The following is a 22,180-nucleotide window of genomic DNA, read 5'->3' as shown; positions in this document are numbered from 1 at the left end:
CACACACTTGGTTAAGCAAGTTTCAGTTAAACCACGTTTTCTTTCTTTGTCAAGAACTCTACACACAGGGTTTAATGAATGTTAAAAAAGACAGCCTAAGCCAACATGGGAAAAGGTTTTCACTCAGAGCAAAGTCTTCTGAAGTTAAATAAATGCTGTGTCTGTGTGCAACCCCAAACCTCCAAATGGCATTGGATGGGTTTGGTCACTTCTGCAAACTGAAGTGTTAGCATCAGTCAAGAACTTCTAGCAAAGCATAAACTGCAGTTATTTCCCTAATGCAATTACAGTGAAAGGTCATGAACACAAAGGGCTTATGTTCTGTGACAAACAGCATAAGCACAGCACTGATTTCAGGTTAAACATTCAGGGTTCTCCACTACATTAAGAAATAAGGCTTTGAAAACAGTAACATTTTCTTCCTCCTTCAAAAGTTTTTACCCTTTACAATGCTTGCGTTTTGTTTGCTCAATTTTTCAGTGAATACTTGGCTCTTTTAACTTGATTTCTCAGGCACCATAGAGAGAATTTGACATGAAACATGGCAGGAATAAGAAACATCTTCCCGAAGCAGGTTATGGTTATACCACTTCACACTACTGATATGACCACATCCGTAAAAGGTGATATAAGATATACCAGGGACATCAGGGGAGCAAGCCCCACCAATAATGGCTTACCTTATCTACCCAAAATTATATATTAGCCCTGGAATCAATCCTGTGCCAAAATCAAAACCTGTGCCAGTGCATCACCAGCCTCACTATAAAGAACTTCTTCCCAAGACCACATCTTAAATCCAGTACAAAACAGACTTGAAACAAGTCATTTTCTCTCCAATGATTAGACTATAATGCAGAGAAAACCACAATATATTCCATCCCATCTTAATCCTATCCATCTTCATATTTTGCCAGCTAAAGATTCCATGGACACATTTGATTGCTCATATTTTACAACACATTATTAAAACCTAAATACTTAATAGCAACTGGTACTACATACTGCCTCAATTAGCCCACCCCAGGCAGTAACTGCTTATAATTAAATTTCAGTGATGATGACAGTGCTCAATTTTCTCCAAAGCACATTGGTCTTTGCTTTTAAGGGATGTTGTATTAATTCATTATTATTATTAATATTATTATGGAAATTACACTTGTTAGCGCACATGCCAGACCAGTGTGAACTGCAGAAGGCACCGCACCCTTACCCAGAATGGGTCTTGACCATACTAACTGCATGATCATGATTATTTTTCTCTCTGAAGTTTCATGAGACTCCCAATCTTGACCTTTTCCATTTTATCCTCTGCTGTGGATAGAGGGAGGAGGAAGCCATGAAATCCATGCTATCCCTTACACAGAAAAAAGAAAAAAAAGCCAGGAAACCCTGGACTTCTACACTCCAGTGGAAATTATTTGTTGAATAAGTAAACTGATTCATTCCAGCAGTTCCTTTCCCAAAGGTACACACACACAACCTGCCATATGGCTGATCTCTATCTCTTGGTTAGCAACATATTTCCTTTTCAGTACTATGTCCTCCTTTCATTAGGGATTAGTGGAGATGCTGTGAAAGCAGCCTACAAATACTGTGTCAGCACAGAGGTAGCACTGCATGTTTTCATTAAAATAAGCCAGCAATGCACCCTCACAGATGAAAAAGAAGCCAAAAGCACTCTGGGCTGCACTAGCTCATCAAGTGAGGTGAGCTCTCCTCTCTGCTCAGCACTGATGCGTCTTCCCCATGCAGTTAAAATACAGACTTACTATGGCAAGTCCATAAGGGCAATAAAGATGATTAAGGGGCTCGAGCATCTGCTGTATACAATGAGTTTAAGAAAGCTGCAACTCCTCAGCCTCAAGGACAGGTGACATGGGGAGGTTTTATCAACATCTGGAAATACCTGATGGGAGGGAATGAAGATAAAGGAGCCAGATTCTTCTCAGTAGTTACCACTGACAGGACAAGAGGCAATGCTTGCAAATTACAACACACTCAATCTGAACAGAAGGAAACAGGGTTTATCCAAGAAGGTGGTCAAGCTATGGCACAGGCTGGCCAGAGAGCCTGTGGAGCCTCCATCCTTGATGATATTCAAAACCCATGGTCCTCAACAACCTGCTCTAGCTAAACCTGCTCGTGTTGGACTAACTGGATCTAGAGAGGTTCATTCCAACCTGATAAATTCTGTATCAAAACAAAGTTAATCAACTCACTGCATCAAAATGTAAGACACTGTCTACAGAGCTAACTTACGCACCTTACTGGAAAAGTAGAGTATGTGAGCTATACTGTCAGCTATTTAATCAGGACAGTTATAGCAAGCTTAAAATGCTAAAAAGATTAGTGAAGCTGTGAAGGTACAAGGCACTTCAGTGGCAAGAGACTTTTGAGTATCACCCCACAGACATCATGGTGGGATGAAGAAAACAGCAGTTTCCCAAGATCTCCAAATGAAATGAGTTTTGATTTTAATCCTGAGCAGTGCCTTGAACTGACTAAAATATGACATTCTACAGAAGATGACCCTGGGAATTACAGATTTGCAACAGTAACATTTGTTATTAGATCCCCTAATAATTAACACATACCAATAAAGCAAATAATGCAGACCAGAAGCTGACGTGCTTTTCAAAGGACAAAGATCTAGTTTCACAAGCATCTCTCAGTTCCTTAAAATTCAAAAGCATCTCAACACGGATTATAGGCAATAAAGTGAGAACAAATAATCATTTACATAATGGAAATCGCATGGAGTGACAGGACAAGGTGGAATAGCTTTAACCTGACAGAGGGGAGACTGAGATGAGCTCTTAGGCAGAAGCTCTTCCCTGTGAGGGTGCTGAGGCGCTGGCACAGGGTGCCCAGAGAAGCTGTGGCTGCCCCATCCCTGGCAGTGTTCAGGGCCAGGTTGGACACGGGCTTGGAGCAAGCTGCTCTAGTGGAAGGTGTCCCTGCCCGTGGCAGGGGTTGGAGCTGGGTGAGCTTCAAGGTCCCTTCCAACCCAAACCAGTCTGTGATGCTATGAAAGCAGCTCACTTTCCATCGTGCTGAATCCATTATTTTCCCCACACTGGTAGGTGAATCACTGAGCAATGTTGCAGCAAACTGAGCTGGTGATTTAAAAGTATTCAAGATGAAAGAACAAGAGCCGAGTGTAAACAACTATTGGAAAAATCCGTAATACTGAATGATTAAAAAGGCAGAGGAAATATCAAATGTTCATAAACCCACAGAATATAAATGCATGGGGGAAACACTGCCAGACTCACATCCAAACCAACATGTATAAATTAGCAATTCACTCCAAAAGATACTTTTGAGAGCAGTTTTATGAAATCATCTATTTCATAAATGGGTGTAGCATCAGTCAAGATGGAAAAAGACAAAAGAGCAATTACAGAAGGATTTTTAAACAAAATAAAACGATCATTCAACTGTGGAATGTTACGACAAATCTGAGCACTGAGACTCATTCCAACTGCTGCATCATAATGACATGGAACAACCTGGGAAGGACAACGGCAGATATAACTACGGGCCCAAACACTCTCCTAATCAAGCAGCAAAAACTAGGAATCACCCCAAGCAGTCCATATTTTCCCTGTGCCCTTCTGCCATAACACCCTCACCTTGGCAACAACAGGGAATGAGGCCACACTGGTTTTTGGCTAAGACTCCTGCATCTCTTAGACACTGTAGCTTTACCCCTCCAAACAAGGTAGTATTTGCCTATGTGAAGTGGTGAAATGGCAAGTGTTTAAATGCAGCCTCTAAGAAAGGATGAATAAAACCTACCCAAACAGTTCCCTCTACATTATCCTGTTTACTGCTACAAAATTGCCTCCGTTTCTGCTACTACACACCATATCTTTAAGTTACTCATTTTCTGTGCCAGAGCCCATAGCCAAAATAAACTGAAGAGAATATTAAAATGAGGAAGTAAAAAAAAGCCAGGAAGAGTTTGGGTGTTTGTGTTATTTGCAGCTAATAACAACATTGACAGTGCAAACAATGACAAATTGAACGAACTGAAAGTAAAATCTAAACCTTCCCTTATTTTTCTTCAAAAGAGTAAACAGACTACACACTTACTACCTTTGCTTGTGGCAACTGCTTCAGAATCAAGAATTCCAAGAATCCCCTGGCCTCTGATATACAACCCCTTTTATTTAACTTCATCTAATTGAAGACATGTGTAGTGGTGCCACACAAAATTGAATTCAAGCTTGGAAATGTCAATAAAAAGTGTCTGTAAGTAACAATACTGGTATAAACCTGGCAGGGAAGCGAGCATCAACATCTATGTAGCCATACGGAATGAAGAATATAATGGCAGTCTGCTGCCTGAGTTGACGAGGTGATAAAAGCCCTTTTCCTATAAAGTCTAATGAGCTCTATTACTCTTCAGCTTTCAGGAATGTAAAGGCCAGTGGACTCGGCAGAGAAAAGCAACAAACTTTCCACACATGGATTCAGTCAAGCTGCGACAGATCACATTACTGGCGTAATTACTATAACCTGACAATTTCATTACAGTCACACAGTGCTTAACTCTTTAAGACTAACAAGAAAGACAGTGCTAGAAATCCATAGCAGTTTGCTTGTTTGAAATGAAGCAACAGCATCTCCCCTAAACTTTTAACTCAGACTGCAGTCAAATTCAAGTTTAGGAAGTTATTTAGTAATATATTTTTTTCTTTCATAGAAATAAACCAAGAACAGAAAAGACAGCACTTTCTGCTCCTGGCTCTTAACGGAGTGACGTGAAATTCAGTGGTAGCTTATTATCCAGCTGATTATCCAGCAGAAGAGTTCTGAGACTCCTTTGAAAACACAATGCGACCTTCCTCACCAGTTAGTGATGATATAAGCATTGTGCTACCCATCTATACCACCTACATCATAATGGTTTGCTGTCCCCAGGGAGCGGAAAGGAAAGAACACATTCATTTCAAAACTTGCATCTAAAATGGATACATACCTCCAGAGGAGAATCACAGAGGAATCGTGTGAACTGCATCGAGGTAGATTCATCAGAAATAGGTGCCCAGAAAGACAGTCCAAATATGCAAAGCAGAAAAGGAAGAAAAACATTAGCAGCACACCAGAATACAGTAACAGTCAAACACACTCTTTCAAAACCATCTATTTGAAGAATGCCATCAGTTTTTAAGAGGTAAAATAAACTTTAAGTCCCATATTCTATTTTGTTAAGTACAAATAGATACAATAATCAACTATCCAAGGTACTTTTAAAACGTGAGGTGAATTATCACCTTATAATACAGGTCTGTTTCTGGTGTCTTCATTTTAAATTACCCATTACCCTTCTCTCCCTGCCTGCAATATAGAGCCTTTTCCCACCATCCCCTTGGTACCTGCCCCATCACTAAAGCAAGAGGACTAGGGCCTTCATCTCTTTTACATTTATTAAGTCTATTTACATCCAGAATCATAAGCAAGCCCATTTTAAGTCTAAAGAGGAAGATGAAGAAAAGGAAACAAAAGGAAAAGAAAAAAAAATCAACTTCCTGAAAGTGCAAGTATTTTCAAACCTACATTTTTTACTGAATACAAAGTGATGTGCTGCTGATAATCAACCCAAAAAGCAAAGATTTAATGAGCTGGATCTTGTTCAAGATCCTAACAGTAATAAAACATAATAGGTATTTATTTACCATCATTTACTTATTTGATACAAATACTTCCTTATTGGTGGATTCCACATTAAAAGTTGTAAACTTCTGGTATGTGTTTAACCCCAAAACATCCCTTTGTTAAAAAGCTAATGTGTGTTACACAGATTAATCCTCCCTCCTCTAAGGGCTACATTTAATATACCAGCATTATGCTAACTGCAAAGTAATAGCAAATAGAACTTTTAATTCAAAGTTTGATAAACAGAACATGACACCTATAAAAACATGACTGTTGTCAAGAACTCTATGAACTTCTTCAATTAATTCAAGAAGATTATTCCATTTAAAGAGGAATACCAAAAATGGGGAGATTACTCGCCAGTCATCCTGGTTTTTCCAGAGAAGGGGAGGAGAGGAAGGAAAGCAACAGTAAGCGCAAACAAAGCAAGCTGCTGACTTAGAACAGAGTTTCATACACAGCCTAAGTAACTAAAACTTCCCCTTTTCTTCAGAAGGTGCTATAAAACAGCTCTCAGCAATAAAACCACAGCCTCTGGTAGATTATATATATTGATCTGCAAAGATTAACTGGACCATACTCATTGTAGCTCGAAGCGAACACAACCTGAACCTCCTCTAAGACTGTGTCTCTAAGGAAGTGCATCTGTTGATGCTAAAATAATCAAGGCTTTGTAGAAGTCTTACTTACAGACTCACAGAATAGTTAAAAGTTGGAAAGGACCTTAAGATCATCTACTTCAGACTTCTCCCCCCTCAAACATGTAGCAGTAGCTGAGCTATGGATGAACGGTAAACCTTTGAACACAGACTTTATGAAAGAAAACTTCATTTCTATAAAGGTGAAAGCAGGAGATTGTGCATTTCCTATAATGAACCACTTCAGACATAGTCACCATGCCTCTAAGTTACTCAGTTTAGAAAATTGAATGCTGTATCTTAATTCAAGTCTAGGGGGTTTTTGATGTGGTGGATACAGAGAGAGAACAAGAAGGGGAACAAAGATAACACTTAAAGAGAAATAAAAAGTAATTCAGAATTTGAATTGTTCCATTCCATTAAATAAAGAAGAGAGTTACAAATTCCTACACTGTGGCTGCATCAGTCCTTACAGCCAGCGAGTTTAGAACGTGCAGGCTTCAGAAATAATAAACCATGTGCTACTAATTTTCATGTCAGAAGACCCCCAATAGTTCTTAATCTGTAACTTTAGCTTTATAGTGCGACTTAAAGCCTCTGGGTGAGAAAACGGAGCCAACGGCACTGTTCAAATAGTTTATCAGTTCTCCAGGCCCTCCTGAACAATCCCTTGGCTTTGAGGGCAAAGGGGGACTCCAAGTGTAGCTAAAGCATGACTTCTGCTTGCTGGGGAGTATATACTGTTACAGCTACCTATACTGCTGGCTAGAAAACAACTTAACTGTGCTTGAATTTGTATCACAATCTGATGGGGAAAAAAACACCATTGCAAGTCTTGCTGCTTTTACCTGTTGAAACTTGCTAACGTTCTCAGGTTAGACAATCTCCTTAAGTCATAGAAAGCTTCAAAAGACTCAATCTTCTCTAGAAATCTATTCAGAAACAATTACCCAAAATCCCAACAATCTTTTGTTCTGTGTTTGTTGTTGGGGTTTTTCTGTTAAGGGAGAATTTAACTGACATAAAGCTGGAGAATTTAATGAGTTTAGATCAGTTGACCTCTGCCCTTGCCTTCTCAACACTTATTCTCCCTTTCGAATCACAGATTCACTGACTGGTTTGTGTTGGAAGGGACCTTAAAGCTCCTCTGGTTCCAATCCCCTGCCATAAGCAGGGACACCTTCCACTTGACCAAACTCATAGCCCTTTCTTCCTAAGCCAGGGACCTATGGAATCTATACATGTATTTAAACTGAAGTAAACATAAGACTCAGTTTCTAAATTAACAAACTCATTTAATACTGCAAGCTTATTGTGAACACAATTCAGAAAGGATTCAATAAACCATGAGAGAAACACAGTCAAAAGGTGGTGCTGCATGTAAAATAACTCAATCTGTTACACAAGCACAATCAGAATTCCTTTCACAAAGCCATGCTTTTCCAATTTTAATTTTCAACTGAATTACATAAACTTTAGTCTTTCAAAAACTGTACAATGTATATGAAACATTTTTACTTTGGTGCAAACTAACTGCAACTGCCAGAAAGAATTAACAGAACAACAGGAAATAACTTAAATAGAATTAATAAAACTAAGGGATGAATGCATCACTGAGAAGTAAATCAAGGCAGGAGGGGCAGGAAAAAAAAAGGAAGATTTGGTTCAACCCAAAAGTACTTGCTCAAGTAAAAGCACATGCACAGCTTTAAAAAGCTGTAATTAAACCAGGGTGTTAACACCTGCCTTTTGAAAGTGGAGGAAGACGTTCAGGTGCTTTGGATGCTAAACTGGAACAGTTTCACCTGGTAGCTCAGGAACTTTCTAAAGGCAAGAGTTACTGATGTCACACATCATAGCCTGCTCAGGAAAAAACAGCTTTGAACTGTCATAGAATCCCAGACTGGTTTGGGTTGAAGGGACCTTAAAGCTCATCCACTTCCAACCCCTGCCATGGGCAGGGACACCTTCCACCAGAGCAGCTTGCTCCAAGCCCCTGTGTCCAACCTGGCCTTGAACACTGCCAGGGATGGGGCAGCCACAGCTTCTCTGGGCACCCTGCGCCAGCATCTCACCACTCTCACAGGGAAGAGCTTCTGCCTAAGGTCTAGAGATAGATAAGACTTATTCTGGAACTGGCTCTATTCAGCATTTTCAACAGTGACTTACAACAATACAGGAATGCTAACAAAATACAGTTTCAGAGATATCTACAGACCTGAAGGTGAAGAAAGAGGCTTTAAAACATAGCACATAAGGAAAGAGACAACTTAAAGTTCAAATGGATGTCTCAAATGTAGTTTTCAGTACAAGAATTGGACTAAGGAAATAGAAATAACTGCTGATGGGACAGAATGTACATTTCAGAACTACGATTTCAATTCCCTCATGGAGTGACCAAAGTCCCTGGGGCTTTGTCTGCTCAGAAGAAAATTATCTACAAAATAATGGGGATTTGTTAGTTTCAGTGTAAAGACTTTTTAATTTCATATGGCTATATAGAAAACTGAGCGTCAAAACCAGGAGAAACCACACAAACTGATGCAGTAAGAATCTGAATTGAAATGATATGACTGTGAACAAGCCACTTAATTGCTTGGATGAGCAAGTTCTTTGGGTTTTTAGGCATGTCAAGCCTAAAATCCAAGAACCTGCAGCACTACAGTTCACAAGGGTCTTGCAAGTAAATGGGAGGAAACAGGTTGATAAAGGAATACTTTAAATCAGCGTTATCAGGGATCTGCAACATGAGCTCACTGCAGCAGCGACCACGAAGAGCCAATTGTCAGCTTATTGCTGCCATCACCCAAAATGATAAAAGAACTAATTCAAGAGCATTATAAAAGTATATGGCTGCCACGCCAAGCAACAGCAGGTTAAAAATAACCTCAAACCTAAGGAGTTTTTAAGCATTCTCTCACTAGAATGCTACAAAACAAAGAGGAAAATAGCTTAGAGAGACCTAAAAGTGTGCAACCGGCTGCTGCTTCCAGCTTTCAAATGGATCCAAATGTGCTCCTTGGCATGTCCCACACTACTCACTCAGTTCTCTATAGTAGTTCAAGTGGATTTCTGGGAGGCAAATCCAAAAAACACTGGGAATGTAAAAACAAACCCCACTACACCTATTTCAGTAATTCTTTGCACCTTCTCAAACAGTGTCTCTTTTGTGTGTTGTGAAACTCCTTACTTCCAAGACAAATATTTAGTTAAGCACAAAGCAAAGAGTGTCCAGTCAGCTTTGCAGAGGGAACGGAGACACATTCTATTTTCCTTCAAGTTTGTCATTATAAAACACTCATGAAATGTGAAATAAAACGTTTGCTTCACGAGGTCTAAACAGCAATAAACTGTTCAACTCTTGCTCTTTCTGGAACTACTGTAGAATTTTTATGATCTTTTATGGAAATGTTTTCTAACTTGTGTGACTGCTACATAACTTGTTTCAGTTACACTTGAGCCATGTTTCTTAAAGATAAAGACTACTGTAAAAAGCCTCAAAATCACAGTAATGGGCAAGGTGTTATCACATTGCTGCCCCCAGAGCAACCATTAAGATCATCAGGAAAGAGGCAGGAAGAAAAAAATGCTTCATTTCAAATTTTTACAGGACAATGTTATGTGTAAAACTCCATTTGGTATGACAGGCACTAGGTTGTGGGGTTTTTTTTTAGCTCAATAACTGAATATAGCTAAAGAACTAACCTAGCTGAGAGCTTTTAGATCACAAAAGAATAGAATGGTTTGGGGTGGAAGTTCACTTAAAGCCCATCCAGTCCCAACCCCATGCCACAGGCAGGGACACCTTCCACTAGAGCAGCTTGCTCCAAGCCCCATCCAACCTGGTCTTGAACACTGCCAGGGATGGAGCAGCCACAGTTTCTTGGGGCACCCTGTGCCAGCGCCTCAGCACCCTCATATTAAAGATTTTTTTCCTAATATTGAACCTAAATCTTCTCTCTTGTCAGTTTAAAAGCATTATAGTAACTCAGAATATAAACTTATTAGACAGATACCAGATATCATTCTACCTCATCAAACTCTCAACTCGCCAATGAGAATGGTACTCAGCATTGCGATGACGCTTCCATAGCAAAGACAAGTTTCATCACCACAGGGGTAGCAGCAACTTTGGGACTTAGTTAGAAAAAGTTTATTTCACTGTGGAATTGCTACCTTTCTTTTTATTAGAACAAACAGAAATCACTGCCTTTATCAGGAACTGGCATTGCATCACTGAAATCCATTGCAGGACTCTCCCCAGCAAAATGTCAAACTGAACTCTTTTTAATGACCAATCGCTACCATTAGTGCTACCACAACATCCATGAGAGATGCAGAAGAAGAAGAGCAGGAAGAAGCAAGGAGGAAGAGCCAAAATTCAGGAAAAGCCACTGCCAAAGGACACTGAAACACCACTTGTCACTGATCTCAAAGTGGCACTTGAGAGCACCCAGTAGTCCAAAGTCACCTTTAGTGTCAAATATTCCATGGATTCCCTGTCCTGGAAATCATCTATTTCCTTTTCTCCCATAAAAATCTTGATGAAAGATGTATATAGATTACATGGGTGCAGAAGAGGGTTTGCTTTCACACTCAAACTTCGTGGTTCACACACCTTTTGTTAATGCTGTGAACTGGTTTATAACTTTCCACATTAGTTCTATTTTTATATAATCACCAATATTCTAAATCTATTCCTAAAATTGCCTCTTAATATAATGACAATATTAAACTAGTCTAGCAGCTAATATAGGCTGACAGTATATTGTAATGCCAACAATCCAATCTAAGAATATATTCCAAAAAGAAGTTCATATGTGCCCATAACAATTTTTGGTGAATTCTCAACTTAAATGTAGACAGGTTTCTGAACATGAAGTGTTCAGCCAGATATAGAATACTTTTCCTAAGCTAGAAACTTTTTCAGACGCAAAAGCATGCAGGGCTCTCCCCAAAAAGGAGGTTCATCCCCCATACACAGATTGGTTTGCACAGATTAAAAGCTATATTTGATTTTTAGATGCAGAACAAATTCCTGGGTGTTTGCCACTTTAAGGCCCAACACAGACTTGTGACTCCCCTGATAAAAAGCACTGTGTATAGGACAGGATTTTATTCTATCTTTACTTAAAAATCTACTTGGCTCCATAATGTCTGTATGATATAGTAAAGTCTAAAAAAGAGAAAGAAGAAAAAGTCTGAGGTCTTTCAAACAGCATTTTCCACCCTTCACCTCAATAACTTGGATCAGTTTTACCCTCTTTGGTACCTTCTGTTCTTAAAGCGATTCAGATAATTCTCCTCCCACACAGTATGAAAAGGAAAAAAGGCTCCTAAACTACCTCAAAATACATTTTGTGTAAAGTATTTTTCAGTTTACTTCCTGCAGTGATCAAATACAAAATGCTTTGACTGAAGTGACAGAGCTTTAGTGACCAAAAGATCTTCTTAACCAGACAGTCACGTGAACACACAACAGAATTTGCTAGTGCTAAAGAGAGACCTAAATCAAAACTTATCAGCATCAGACTGAGCTTGTACATTTATTAGATGCTTCAGAGAAGGTCTTGTGTCTCCCCAGGAATATTACACTAAGCCTGCACAAACTGTCTTTATCTTCTCTCTGGAAAGTAGGGAACTACCTTCGGTAAGTAACAAGGGAAAAGAGGAGGATAAAAATCCATTAAACTATTAGAAGTAAATAAAATCAATCTCCTTCCTATTCAACAGTAATTCGCACTATAGACTTCACACCTTAACACAGCAGAAACCTCAACTGTCCTTAATACATCTTTGCAAGTTTTCCTCCCTATTCCGTGGGTGATTAAACCCAAGTCTACACCAAACCACACACTCTGACCCAAACAGAGCTTAGCTAAACTGGGAGCTAACTGGCGTTCAGAACTGAACTGCAAGCAGCCATCATGATTCTGCCCTTGATTCACCATAATGTAATGGCTGTATTCAAAAATAAATCCATAATTCTAAACAAAGAATAAGTATATGAAGTTCTTATCAGCCACTCTGCAGCAACCAGATACTCAGAGCAAAAGCATGGGGGCATATATGCTGTATCTGAGCATTAGAGCTGAAAAACATCCATCATAGCAGACAAATCAAGTCCCTAAATCAGTCTGGTACAAATCTAGTAAATAGCTCAATCTTTGTTGGCATGTTTTCAATTTTTACATTATTATAATTAATCCAAATTATATCAGAAATTATAAAAAGAGCACAGACTACTTCTTACAGTTACAAGCCCTACTATTTCACAAAACAAAGGGAAATAAATGTTATGGCTTTCCACAGTAGCATTACAGAGAGCTCACAAAAAAGCTCTCCTTACACTCTTCTGAACTAAAGCCAAAACTGATTACGGGGTTTTCTTATTCTACCTGGAAAGCAGCCACAGTTTGCTGGGCATCACTTCTGCTCACAAGGTATTGCTCACAAGAACACTAAAGTCTGAGTAGATAGTTGAGCAATACTGAAGTTGGACTTCTGTGGTAAACAGAAATGACAGATCTGAGGTAGCAACTTTATTAATTCCACTGATGAAAATGTTGTGCCACCTGCCAGAGAAATAGAGAATTGCTGCTTCTTTAGAACCCTACAAGTGCTCCTATTAGTATTATTGAATTAGGATTAGCATCCTGTAAGCACCATTTCAAAAACAGGCTTTATTCATAGGCAATCTCCTCTCACTGAATCTCAGACAAGCAGCTGGTGGGAATGTTTTTGCAGTGTTTCTACTGCCAAGGTGAGTTCTAATTGGGAAGTGGGCTTTGCTTAGCAATGACATGTGAATGAAACTCAAGATTTTTAAAACCTCCACCTGTTTAATTAAGCAAGACCACCAAAAAAAAAGAGAAATATGGAAAAGGTACCCAACAACTTTAAAGCAGAAGATGCTCTATCAAAAAAAGCACTTCCATATTACCTTTTCCAGTAAAAGTCTCAGTCCCAGACCTCTTTACAACCATATACATATACAAGCTCCATTTAACTCATTAACATCAGGTTTTGAGTTATGATAGTGCATAACCCTTCCCTTTTCAGCTCAGCTTCCCCTGGGCTGGAGCCTTGCAACAGAACCTTGCTAAAAACCACAACACTTCCCCCACCCCCGACAGAAACTCCAATACCTTAACATTTAGAATCACTCTTTAAGAGACACCATTTCCCATCATTTAACTGGGCATTCAAAACCATGTTTTCATAAAGGTGCATGCAGTGAACTGTACCTCGTTCTCACCACACTCAGAAGGTGTATCCTTGTGTACAGCCATCTGATACTTGGCAAATAAAGTGGCTGACTGGTTGAAGGATGATTTGAACTGGGGGTCCTCAAAGGAGACAGGTACTAACCTCACCTTCAGAGCAAGGAAAATACAAGCAGACTGGTTTAAGTGCATATCAACAGGTAACACGCTTCTGAAGGTAAGGCTAGTGAAAGATCTCCTCCTAGCCACTTCAAAGCCTCTGAAATCAGTTTTCTTTAAACGTCATAACCTTCTACAGGGGAAAGTCTGACAACTAAAACTAAGCTTAAACTGACTGTTGATACCTTCAAGGATAAAAATGGTACAACACTCCAAAGAAGCAATTTACATAACCTATTTTTTTTTACTAAGTATCTAACAACCCAAGCACACATTATATTTTCACTGCACAGCCTCAAGGACTTTTAAGATGTGTTATTTTTAATGGCATATAACTCATTGCCCTGTTTTAACAATTACGTATTCTTCCCACATATAATATGTCTCCAAACTCCTGACTGGCTCTTTTTCTTTTGTTCTTATAGTAGAAAGGTGGTGTGCCCGACAGGTAACTATTATGCTCTGCCTGGGCATTATAAGAAGAAAACAATGTGTGATTTAGATGGAGTGCAGAGATTACATTTTGGAGGGCTTAAATTGAAAGTTAAGGGAATTTATGCAGCTTCTGTGACCTTTACACCAACAATTTATATGTGTGCTCAATTGTTAGCCCTGATTATCCTTATGGAAGCATTACAAACCAAAGCCAGTGAGACCAGTTATTAAGCTAAATGTCCAGCTGGTTTTAGTTCTTATGTGATTTGTATTTTTAAGGCCCACAACACCTACCTCCAACAGCCTCATCCTCTCTACCTCTGACCCAGCAGCATCCATGTAACTTCCTTAACTTCTCTGTCTGCAACTAAAACCAAGTATCTGCGGCACCCACAAAAAGGTATCAAAAGAATTTGCACTTTCAGGATGTCGATTTTCTTTGACATAGTATTTTACACACTCCTGAATATACAATGGATATAAAATCCACATTTGTTTCTACTAGAAACAAGGCACATGAAATAGAGGGGAAGCTGAGTTCTGCCCAAAATGCATTTGGCCTTCTGACCTGATTTATAGTTGGTTTATCAGGTGGGTCCTTGTGAACAACCATCTGGTAACGTTTATAGACCTGGTAAGACTCCTGAAATGTGGCTTTGAACTGTGAACTTGGTGGAGATGATCTCACCACCCTCACCTTCAGAAGAAGTTAAACACATTAATTATTACAATGTCATACAATAACTATATACATACACAAACATCACAACAGAGAGAAGTTTTGACCTCCTGCACAAGGACCTTCACAATTTAATTCATATTAACAAATAGCCTTTGAATTTTCAGCTCCTTTTAGGCCACTGAAGGCTTTAATATATACACTGAGTAGCATACAAAATTTACGAAGCACAAATTAAAGAGAACTAAAATGCCTATAGAAGAACTACACAAATAGTTTGCAGGAAATAATACCAAGAAGTACTATGCAGATTGACATTGTAGAGAGATTTTCTTGTAGTTTCACACTACACTGAAAAATACTCAAAAGACCCATGGTAGTTGGAACACTCCCATGCTCTTAGTCTAAAGACTCTGGTTTTAGAGCAATAATCCCAAGGGGATTCCTTGGCATTTTTCAAATTGAAAGAGGAAGATGAAACAGTGTTTCCATATTTAATTATAAGTTAACTGTAATAGGAAGTGATCATCTTCCCCACCATCACCTTTACACGCATAAAAAGATATTTATAGCATCTATACATTAAAAATTGTTCTTTAGTAAAAATGATTGCTCCCTAACCAAAAGAATGCCCTTACCTGAACAGGGCCTTTCTTTTCAAGCATATTTAAGGACACTGTCATTTCAAAAACCCATGTAATTTTGAGTATGGTTCTATCTTCACAAAAAGCTTTGGTTCTGATCTAGGTAACAAACAAATTGCACCTGACAGCATAGTAAGCAGCAAAGAGAATCGCACTGCTGGAACCATGCTCCTTTTAAATGCTACCTGCATCTTCTAAATGCAGATGATCAGATAAAGCCATCATATGTCTGTTACTATACAACTCATCAGCAAAGCTGAAGGAGTTCGCAAGGTGGATCAATTCCATGGCTTCTTGTCAGTTATTTTCCAATACCATCACTGATAACCAGTAACTACAGGAAAATACCTATATTCAGATGGTTTTACAGCTTTCAGGGAAAAAAAAAAGAAAGGGTTTATGATTAACAAAAGTTAGGAAGTCCAAGTCTTCCAGCTTACTGTCTCTATATTCCTAATAGATTTACTGGCAACCAGTATAGTTAGCAAAGTTTTCTACCATCACTTTTACAGCTTCCAAAGACATCAACACATACTGATGGCAGTTACAAAGAGCAGCTGTCTTCCTATCTGTTTAATTTTATGAACAGTTACTGCTTTCTTGTCAAGACTCATTAGCATAGATAGCTTAAGCATTCATACACTGCAGAACTAAATATTGAATCTCTCATCATTCAACACTCGGTTAACTCAAAGTCTTTCATTTTCAAGTCACACTGTATGAAAGCAATTTGCAAGTTATTTTGGTAACTGTACAGGGCTCTGTTACAACTGACTGCAAGTGCACGAGTACCCTCTTGTGGTTACACAGAGCTCAGCTGCAATATACATATAATATACATATTTATATATATAAAATGCAGTACCATATACAGTTCCAGACTTAAACTATTCTCATTCCATAAAGTCACAGATTCTAAACACCTAAGCATTTTAAAACCTCCTTAACTAGACTTTTCCTTACTCCACCTCCAACACCAGTGGACAAGCTATTACCTCTAATTTGTGTTGTGCATCATCAGGTAAAGAGACAAAAACGAAGTCTTCAATGGTTTTAGGCTGGTTTGTTTTAGATTTAGAGTTTTGCAAGAGGAAAACTTGATCTGCTGCTTGAAGCTGAGATCCTTCCACTGTACACGTCTGGTTCTGAAGGAGTTTCTGCAGTTTTCTTTCTTTACGTATGTCCTTTGCCTTTCGGCATGGGGGCTTGCTCAGGTCAGCCCCTTTCCCTAGAGGGCACAGGCAAAGAATTAAACATCATGTTTTGCAACAAACAAGTAGTTCTTTATAGTCACTGACAAGAAACGGTTAAAATCACCAATAACTGCACACTGTGGTCTGAACACAACGTGGTATTTCACATTTACAACTGCAACCATGCTCAGTGCCAAGCTCAGCTGCAATGATTCTTTCCTAAAGCTGTTTTAATGCAGCAATTTACCATGGAAACACCTTGACCATGATTCCACCCCAGAGCCAAGGATATATTTAACAACTAAAATGAAAGACTTCCTGCTAAGTCTGTCCTTAAATCAATTTGCCACATTCCCCTCTCAGACACAAAGAAAAGCTCCTATTTAATGCATAGTACGATGGTGTACTACATCCAAATACCTATAGGACAAGCCTGAAATACTGAAGGGAAAAAACACAATCACAAAACCTCACAGCCACCTCCAAAACTCAGGTGGCTCCACAACCCGTAAAAGACACACACACACAAAAAGCATTTCTTTTTTGTGACCTGGAATCCTTATTCAGCATATAGAAATGCTGCCAACACCAGCGCCACTCTCATAGAATCATTAAATGGTTTGGGTTGGATAGAACCTTACAATTATCTAGTTCCATCCTCCTGCCAGTGCAACTAATGTCACATAAAAGAAGATTAAAAGGCTATACAAGCTTCCATCCTTGCTTAAAAAAATATATTCAGATTGCCTACTTTTACTAATCAATCCACTTTTATCAATCTACCTCTGTCTTTAACAATCCATAATGTTCTATTTGTGAAATGTTACTTAGAACAGAAGTAAAAGCTAGACACTAAATGGATCACCATGGAAAACAGTACATAGCACCACAAGAACTTAGCTTTTAAAGCATAATGAATCCAAACACTTGCACAAACAGAAAGCCAAGTGGTTTATATTCCTCAGCAAAGAGGCCGAATAATTTTATACGTATAATACAAATATAAGATAAAAAGCCAAGATAGGAGAATGCCAGGACTAGAAAAATTCACACAGAATCTTCTTCAATAAATAATAAATGAAAGATGGCTGGTCCTATGCTACCCATTATAAGCACTGAAAAGAAATTACCAAACAAATAATCTACTTACAAGTACTTTCAAGGCCAGGTTGTATGGAGCTTGGAGCAAACTGCTCTAGCAGAAGGTGTCCCCGCCCATGGCAGGGGGTTAAAACTGGATGAGCTTTAAGTTCCCTTCCAACACAAACCAGTCTGAATTCTATGATTCTGCGAAGTATCAATTTCCCCAAACAATATAATTTCAACTCAATACTGATTGTAAATCCATAAATTCAAATTTGAAAAAATTACAAAAAGCAAGACACATCTATCCTAACATTCTCATTCCTACCTAAAACTTGGACATCACTGCACAAAGGGATTTGCTATTCCATGTTGTAACCAACACCCCACCTCACTCCAGAAGCTGTGTAAGAGCTGTATGAATCTGCTGTACTGCTGCAAACAGCGGTGGAAGGACTACTCAATTTCCCAGGAATATCTGCCTCAGCTTAGGAGCTGCTGTTGCAAGTTCCATATAGAGGAAAGCTGCACACAAAACTGCGTCAGCAGGCAGCTAGTGTAATAAAAAGTAACTCTAATTCTGCATTTCTTATTACTTTTTAGGACAGTAGGAGATGAATTGGAGGCCAAAAAAGAGCTATATATTAAAAGTCTCATGTGAGTGTAAAAAACTTATGCCCATACAGGGAAATAGTGCCATACATCTTGTACAAGACCAAAACTGTAACAAATATGATGACAAAGTGCTGGAGAAGTCTTTAGCCATTAGCTTTCTCCTGAAAGCCATGTACTGGCAAAAGACACTGGCAGCTTTCAAAAGACTTACCTTGTCATTTGGACAAGTACCCTGGACAGTCAGGTGCTTTCATGTGAAGCATTAGGAGGAAACACACTTCCAACTCCCTAGTATTTATAAGAAGTAAAGAAGAATACAAACCAGGACTTAACTACAGCTTATCCTACTTGACTCTTGAACACCTGGAAATTACACAGAAACTGTTTTTTTCCCAGCACTCCTATGAAAGCATAGCTAGATCTTTCTTTCCTTCTCCTCCTTCTTACCAGTAACTTCTGAGCTAAAACTGACATCTTTCTTATCCTCAATCCACTTCAAACCTTCCCATGGACAATGAGAACACTGGTACCTCTCTGCAGACAGGGAACAGTGAGTGCACTGGTATTGTGAAAGCTCACTGATATGGTAAGAGTTACTTCACCTGCAAAGAACTGCAGCCCTCAGAGCCACTGCCTGAATCTTTCCTTAGCAATAGACACATCATAGAAACTGGCAAAATACTTTGTATTGGGATAAATCTTTAAGCATCAGTAAGGATATAAACTATTCTTTTTAATGTGCATACCATACAGAATTTACAGAGCTTGTAAGTGTATTCCTGGGGTAAGCTAGTAGCAAGCTCATAATGGCTCACCCAGACAAGTCCCAGTCTGGTTTCTCCATGAGAGCTGAAATGCTGAGAGCATCTCATGGACTTAGAAAACAAGTCAATACGACTTTGGCACTCTTTAGACAGCCCCATTATCTAGAGTTCTTACCTCTCAGCTAAGGTTTTGGAGTATTTGTTTCATCCATAGAGCTAAACTTATTCACCAGAAAAGGACAAATCCTATGAGGAAATTACAGATCTTATGTGCCCTGTCCACAGGCAAACAAGTCAGAGGAAGAGTTTATTTAAAATACTCATGATACAGTTGAAGAATTAGTATTTCATCTGTATCAGGATCTGTTTCATGTCTCCTATAAGCTGAAAGCTAGCAAGAAAAACTTCTTAAAACAATGAATGTGCATGCAGACATAAGCAAACCTTCTTTTCCATCTGAAACTGTGCAGAAACAGGCCATTATTCCTAGAGGACAATGACCTGTTTTGCTTATAATGGAATAAAAATGCAATTAAACAATATGATTATGGAACAAGTCTACATTTTCCAAGACGAAAACTAAACATCTTTCTACCTGGAAAATTTTAAACTACGTTTGACCTATGACACCATCTACCCTAAAAAAAATACTGAAGATTAATTAAATAAGCTTTCTGATACATTTATTATTCACTTTTATATTTCCTTTTAAACCCCCAGAAAGGAAAAAGCAGAGAGCCTTGAATGACATGGCCTAGTGTGAGGCATCCCTGCCCATGGCAGGGGGGACTGGAACTAGATGGTCTTAAGGTCCTTTCCAACCCAAACCATTCTATGATTCTATGGGTATTTCTCCTCTATAGAAGTAAACCCAAAGAGCACAATGACTCAAGCTTTCTTTATCTGTGTTTCCAGTGTTTAAAGTTTTACCTAATTTTATTTGTCACAGAACTGAAACCCGTATCTCTCACCTTTTTCAAAGAAAAGGCAGGCTTGCACACAGACTCTTTACCCAAGGCTGCCATCTGCTGTCTGTGGCCACTTCGTTTGTTACCCAAATGAAGTTTAGTAAATCAGAGTTTTTCATTAGTTATTTAAAAAATAAGAGTGTCCTGAAAATATGCATGACAAAGAATGGTTTGTGTTGGAAGGCAGCTTAAAACTCATTCAGTTCCAAACCCCTGCCACGGGCAGGGACACCTTCCACTAGAGCAGCTTGCTCCAAGCCCCTGTGTCCAGCCTGGCCTTGGACACTGCCAGGGATGGGGCAGCCACAGCTTCTCTGGGCACCCTGTGCCAGTGCCTCATCAAGCTCCCAGGAAAGAACTTCTGCCTAAAACCTCATCTCAGTCTCCCTTCTTGCAGGTTAAAGCCATTCCCCTTGTCCTGTCTCTACAGGCCCTTGTCCAAAGCCCCTCTCCAGCTTTCCTGTAGCCCCTTTAGGTACTGGAGCTGCTCTCAGGTCTCCCCTTCAGGAGCCTTCTCTTCCCCAGGCTGACCCAGCCCAGCTCTCTCAGCCTGGCTTCAGAGCAGAGCTGCTCCAGCCTTTGCAGCATCTCCATGGCCTCCTCTGGACTCACTCCAACAACTCCAGGTCCCTCTTGTGCTGCTGCCCCAGAGCTGGATTAGGATTGCAGGCAGAGTCTCCCCAGACCACAGCAGAGGGGGAGAACCCCCTTCCTCAACCTGCTGCTCACACTCTGGAGGTGCAGCCCAGCACATGTGGGGGTTCTGGGCTCAAGCACACACTGAAGCTGGGTCATGGGAAGCTTCTCATCAGCCAGCACCCTCAAGTCCTTCTTCTCGGGGCTACTCATATCCTCCAGCAACACTGCTTTTCTAATCTAAAGTTAGCAATACATAAAACAAGGAAAGCTCCTAAACAGATTTTTTTAATCTGTTAAATCTGCTTACCTAGAAAAGGTCATTTTTTTATAGAGGACCAGAAGTATCTCTACTTCTTTGGGTGTTTTAATCAGCAGAAAGCTATACAATTTTCTTTAACCCTACAAAATAACAACACAACAATATACCCTATGTGTTTCCAGTGCCAGTTAGATCTGTGGCAAGTAGTCTGTAAGAGCATAAAAAATATAGTCTTAAAGAAGTTATTCACAAGGGTGTATTTAGGCTGTAAACAATACAAATTGTACTAGAAGAAGACAACCTACAGAAATGAAGAAATGTAAAAACAACACTAAGATGTTTTTCTTGTGTCTTAAACTGATTTCCTACTGCTGTACAAGAGGCAAAGTTATGCCTTAACCTAACTGAGTAACTAGCACTCCTGCAGCCAAAGCTGTATCCAGCTCTTAGTCTTGCACAGTCACGGAATCCAAGTCAGGGAGCTGGACTTGATGATCCTCATGAGTCTCTTTCAATCTGAAATGTTCTATGATTCTATGAACCATTTCTCAAGGTGCATAAAGCCTGAATCACCACATCCTACAGTGGAAAGGAAAAGCTGGATGTACATCTTATTCTGCACACAAAAGTATCCCAAATTGGAAACTGGTCCCAATGTCTGATAAGCTTCAATCACCGCACAGAAAACTATCAGCTGTAGGTATGTATTCTCAATAAATAAATATAATGAAAATTAATGCAACTTTCAGGAAAAACTAAGAAAAGAAGTACCATGCAGCACCTGTCAATTTACACCATAAAATTCCATAAACTGGGAAGAGTATTGGAAATAGAAAGAAATTATTACTGATGTGCTAGGCAAGACTAAACAAAGGACTTCAACAATATGCGAGTCATGACAGTGTATTCCAATTACTACCTGGCTTAGGTGGTGCATGAACACCTTTAGCCGAACGTGATGGTTCTCCAGGGACTGGTGTCTCTTTATCTGCATGTAGCCGAAGAGAATCTGATTCCACCTTGTGCACATTGCCCTCTTCTTTCTTTTCTCCTGTGTCCTGATCTTCATTCTCCACCCTCTCAGCGTGATCCACACCCAGGGGAGTCAGTTCGGACTGACTGACATGTGATTCACCTTTGTAGGCAAAATCACAGGCGCCCACATCCTCTATGTGAGAATCCATAGGCTCTTCTGTAAGTAATTAACAACT

At 39.4% G+C, this 22,180-nt stretch overlaps 1 protein-coding gene across 6 annotated transcripts in view; it reads right to left on the bottom strand.

Moving 5' to 3' along the window:
- The window catches only part of ATE1 (arginyltransferase 1), an 84,810-nt gene that overhangs the window by 57,834 nt on the left and 4,796 nt on the right, over positions 1–22,180 (bottom strand). For 2 of the 6 annotated variants that reach the window (XM_057417302.1, XM_057417301.1), the window contains exons 5-9: positions 21,889–22,161; positions 16,444–16,676; positions 14,694–14,822; positions 13,553–13,681; positions 4,991–5,023 (exon numbers count right to left, since the gene is read on the bottom strand). In XM_057417302.1, coding sequence (XP_057273285.1) covers positions 4,991–5,023; positions 13,553–13,681; positions 14,694–14,822; positions 16,444–16,676; positions 21,889–22,161 — 797 coding nt within the window. The remainder of the gene's footprint in view (positions 1–4,990; positions 5,024–13,552; positions 13,682–14,693; positions 14,823–16,443; positions 16,677–21,888; positions 22,162–22,180) is intronic. The other 4 variants (XM_057417306.1, XM_057417304.1, XM_057417303.1 and 1 more) reach the window with 3 other exon arrangements.

The sequence above is a fragment of the Pezoporus wallicus genome, unplaced genomic scaffold, assembly GCF_028554395.1.
Source record: "Pezoporus wallicus isolate ANWC-B61680 ecotype Strahan unplaced genomic scaffold, APGP_CSIRO_Pwel_v1 contig_8188, whole genome shotgun sequence".
In the NCBI taxonomy this organism is placed as follows: Eukaryota; Metazoa; Chordata; class Aves; order Psittaciformes; family Psittacidae; genus Pezoporus; species Pezoporus wallicus.
Note: the sequence above shows the minus strand (reverse complement) of the source record. Positions and strands in the feature narration are given on the sequence as shown.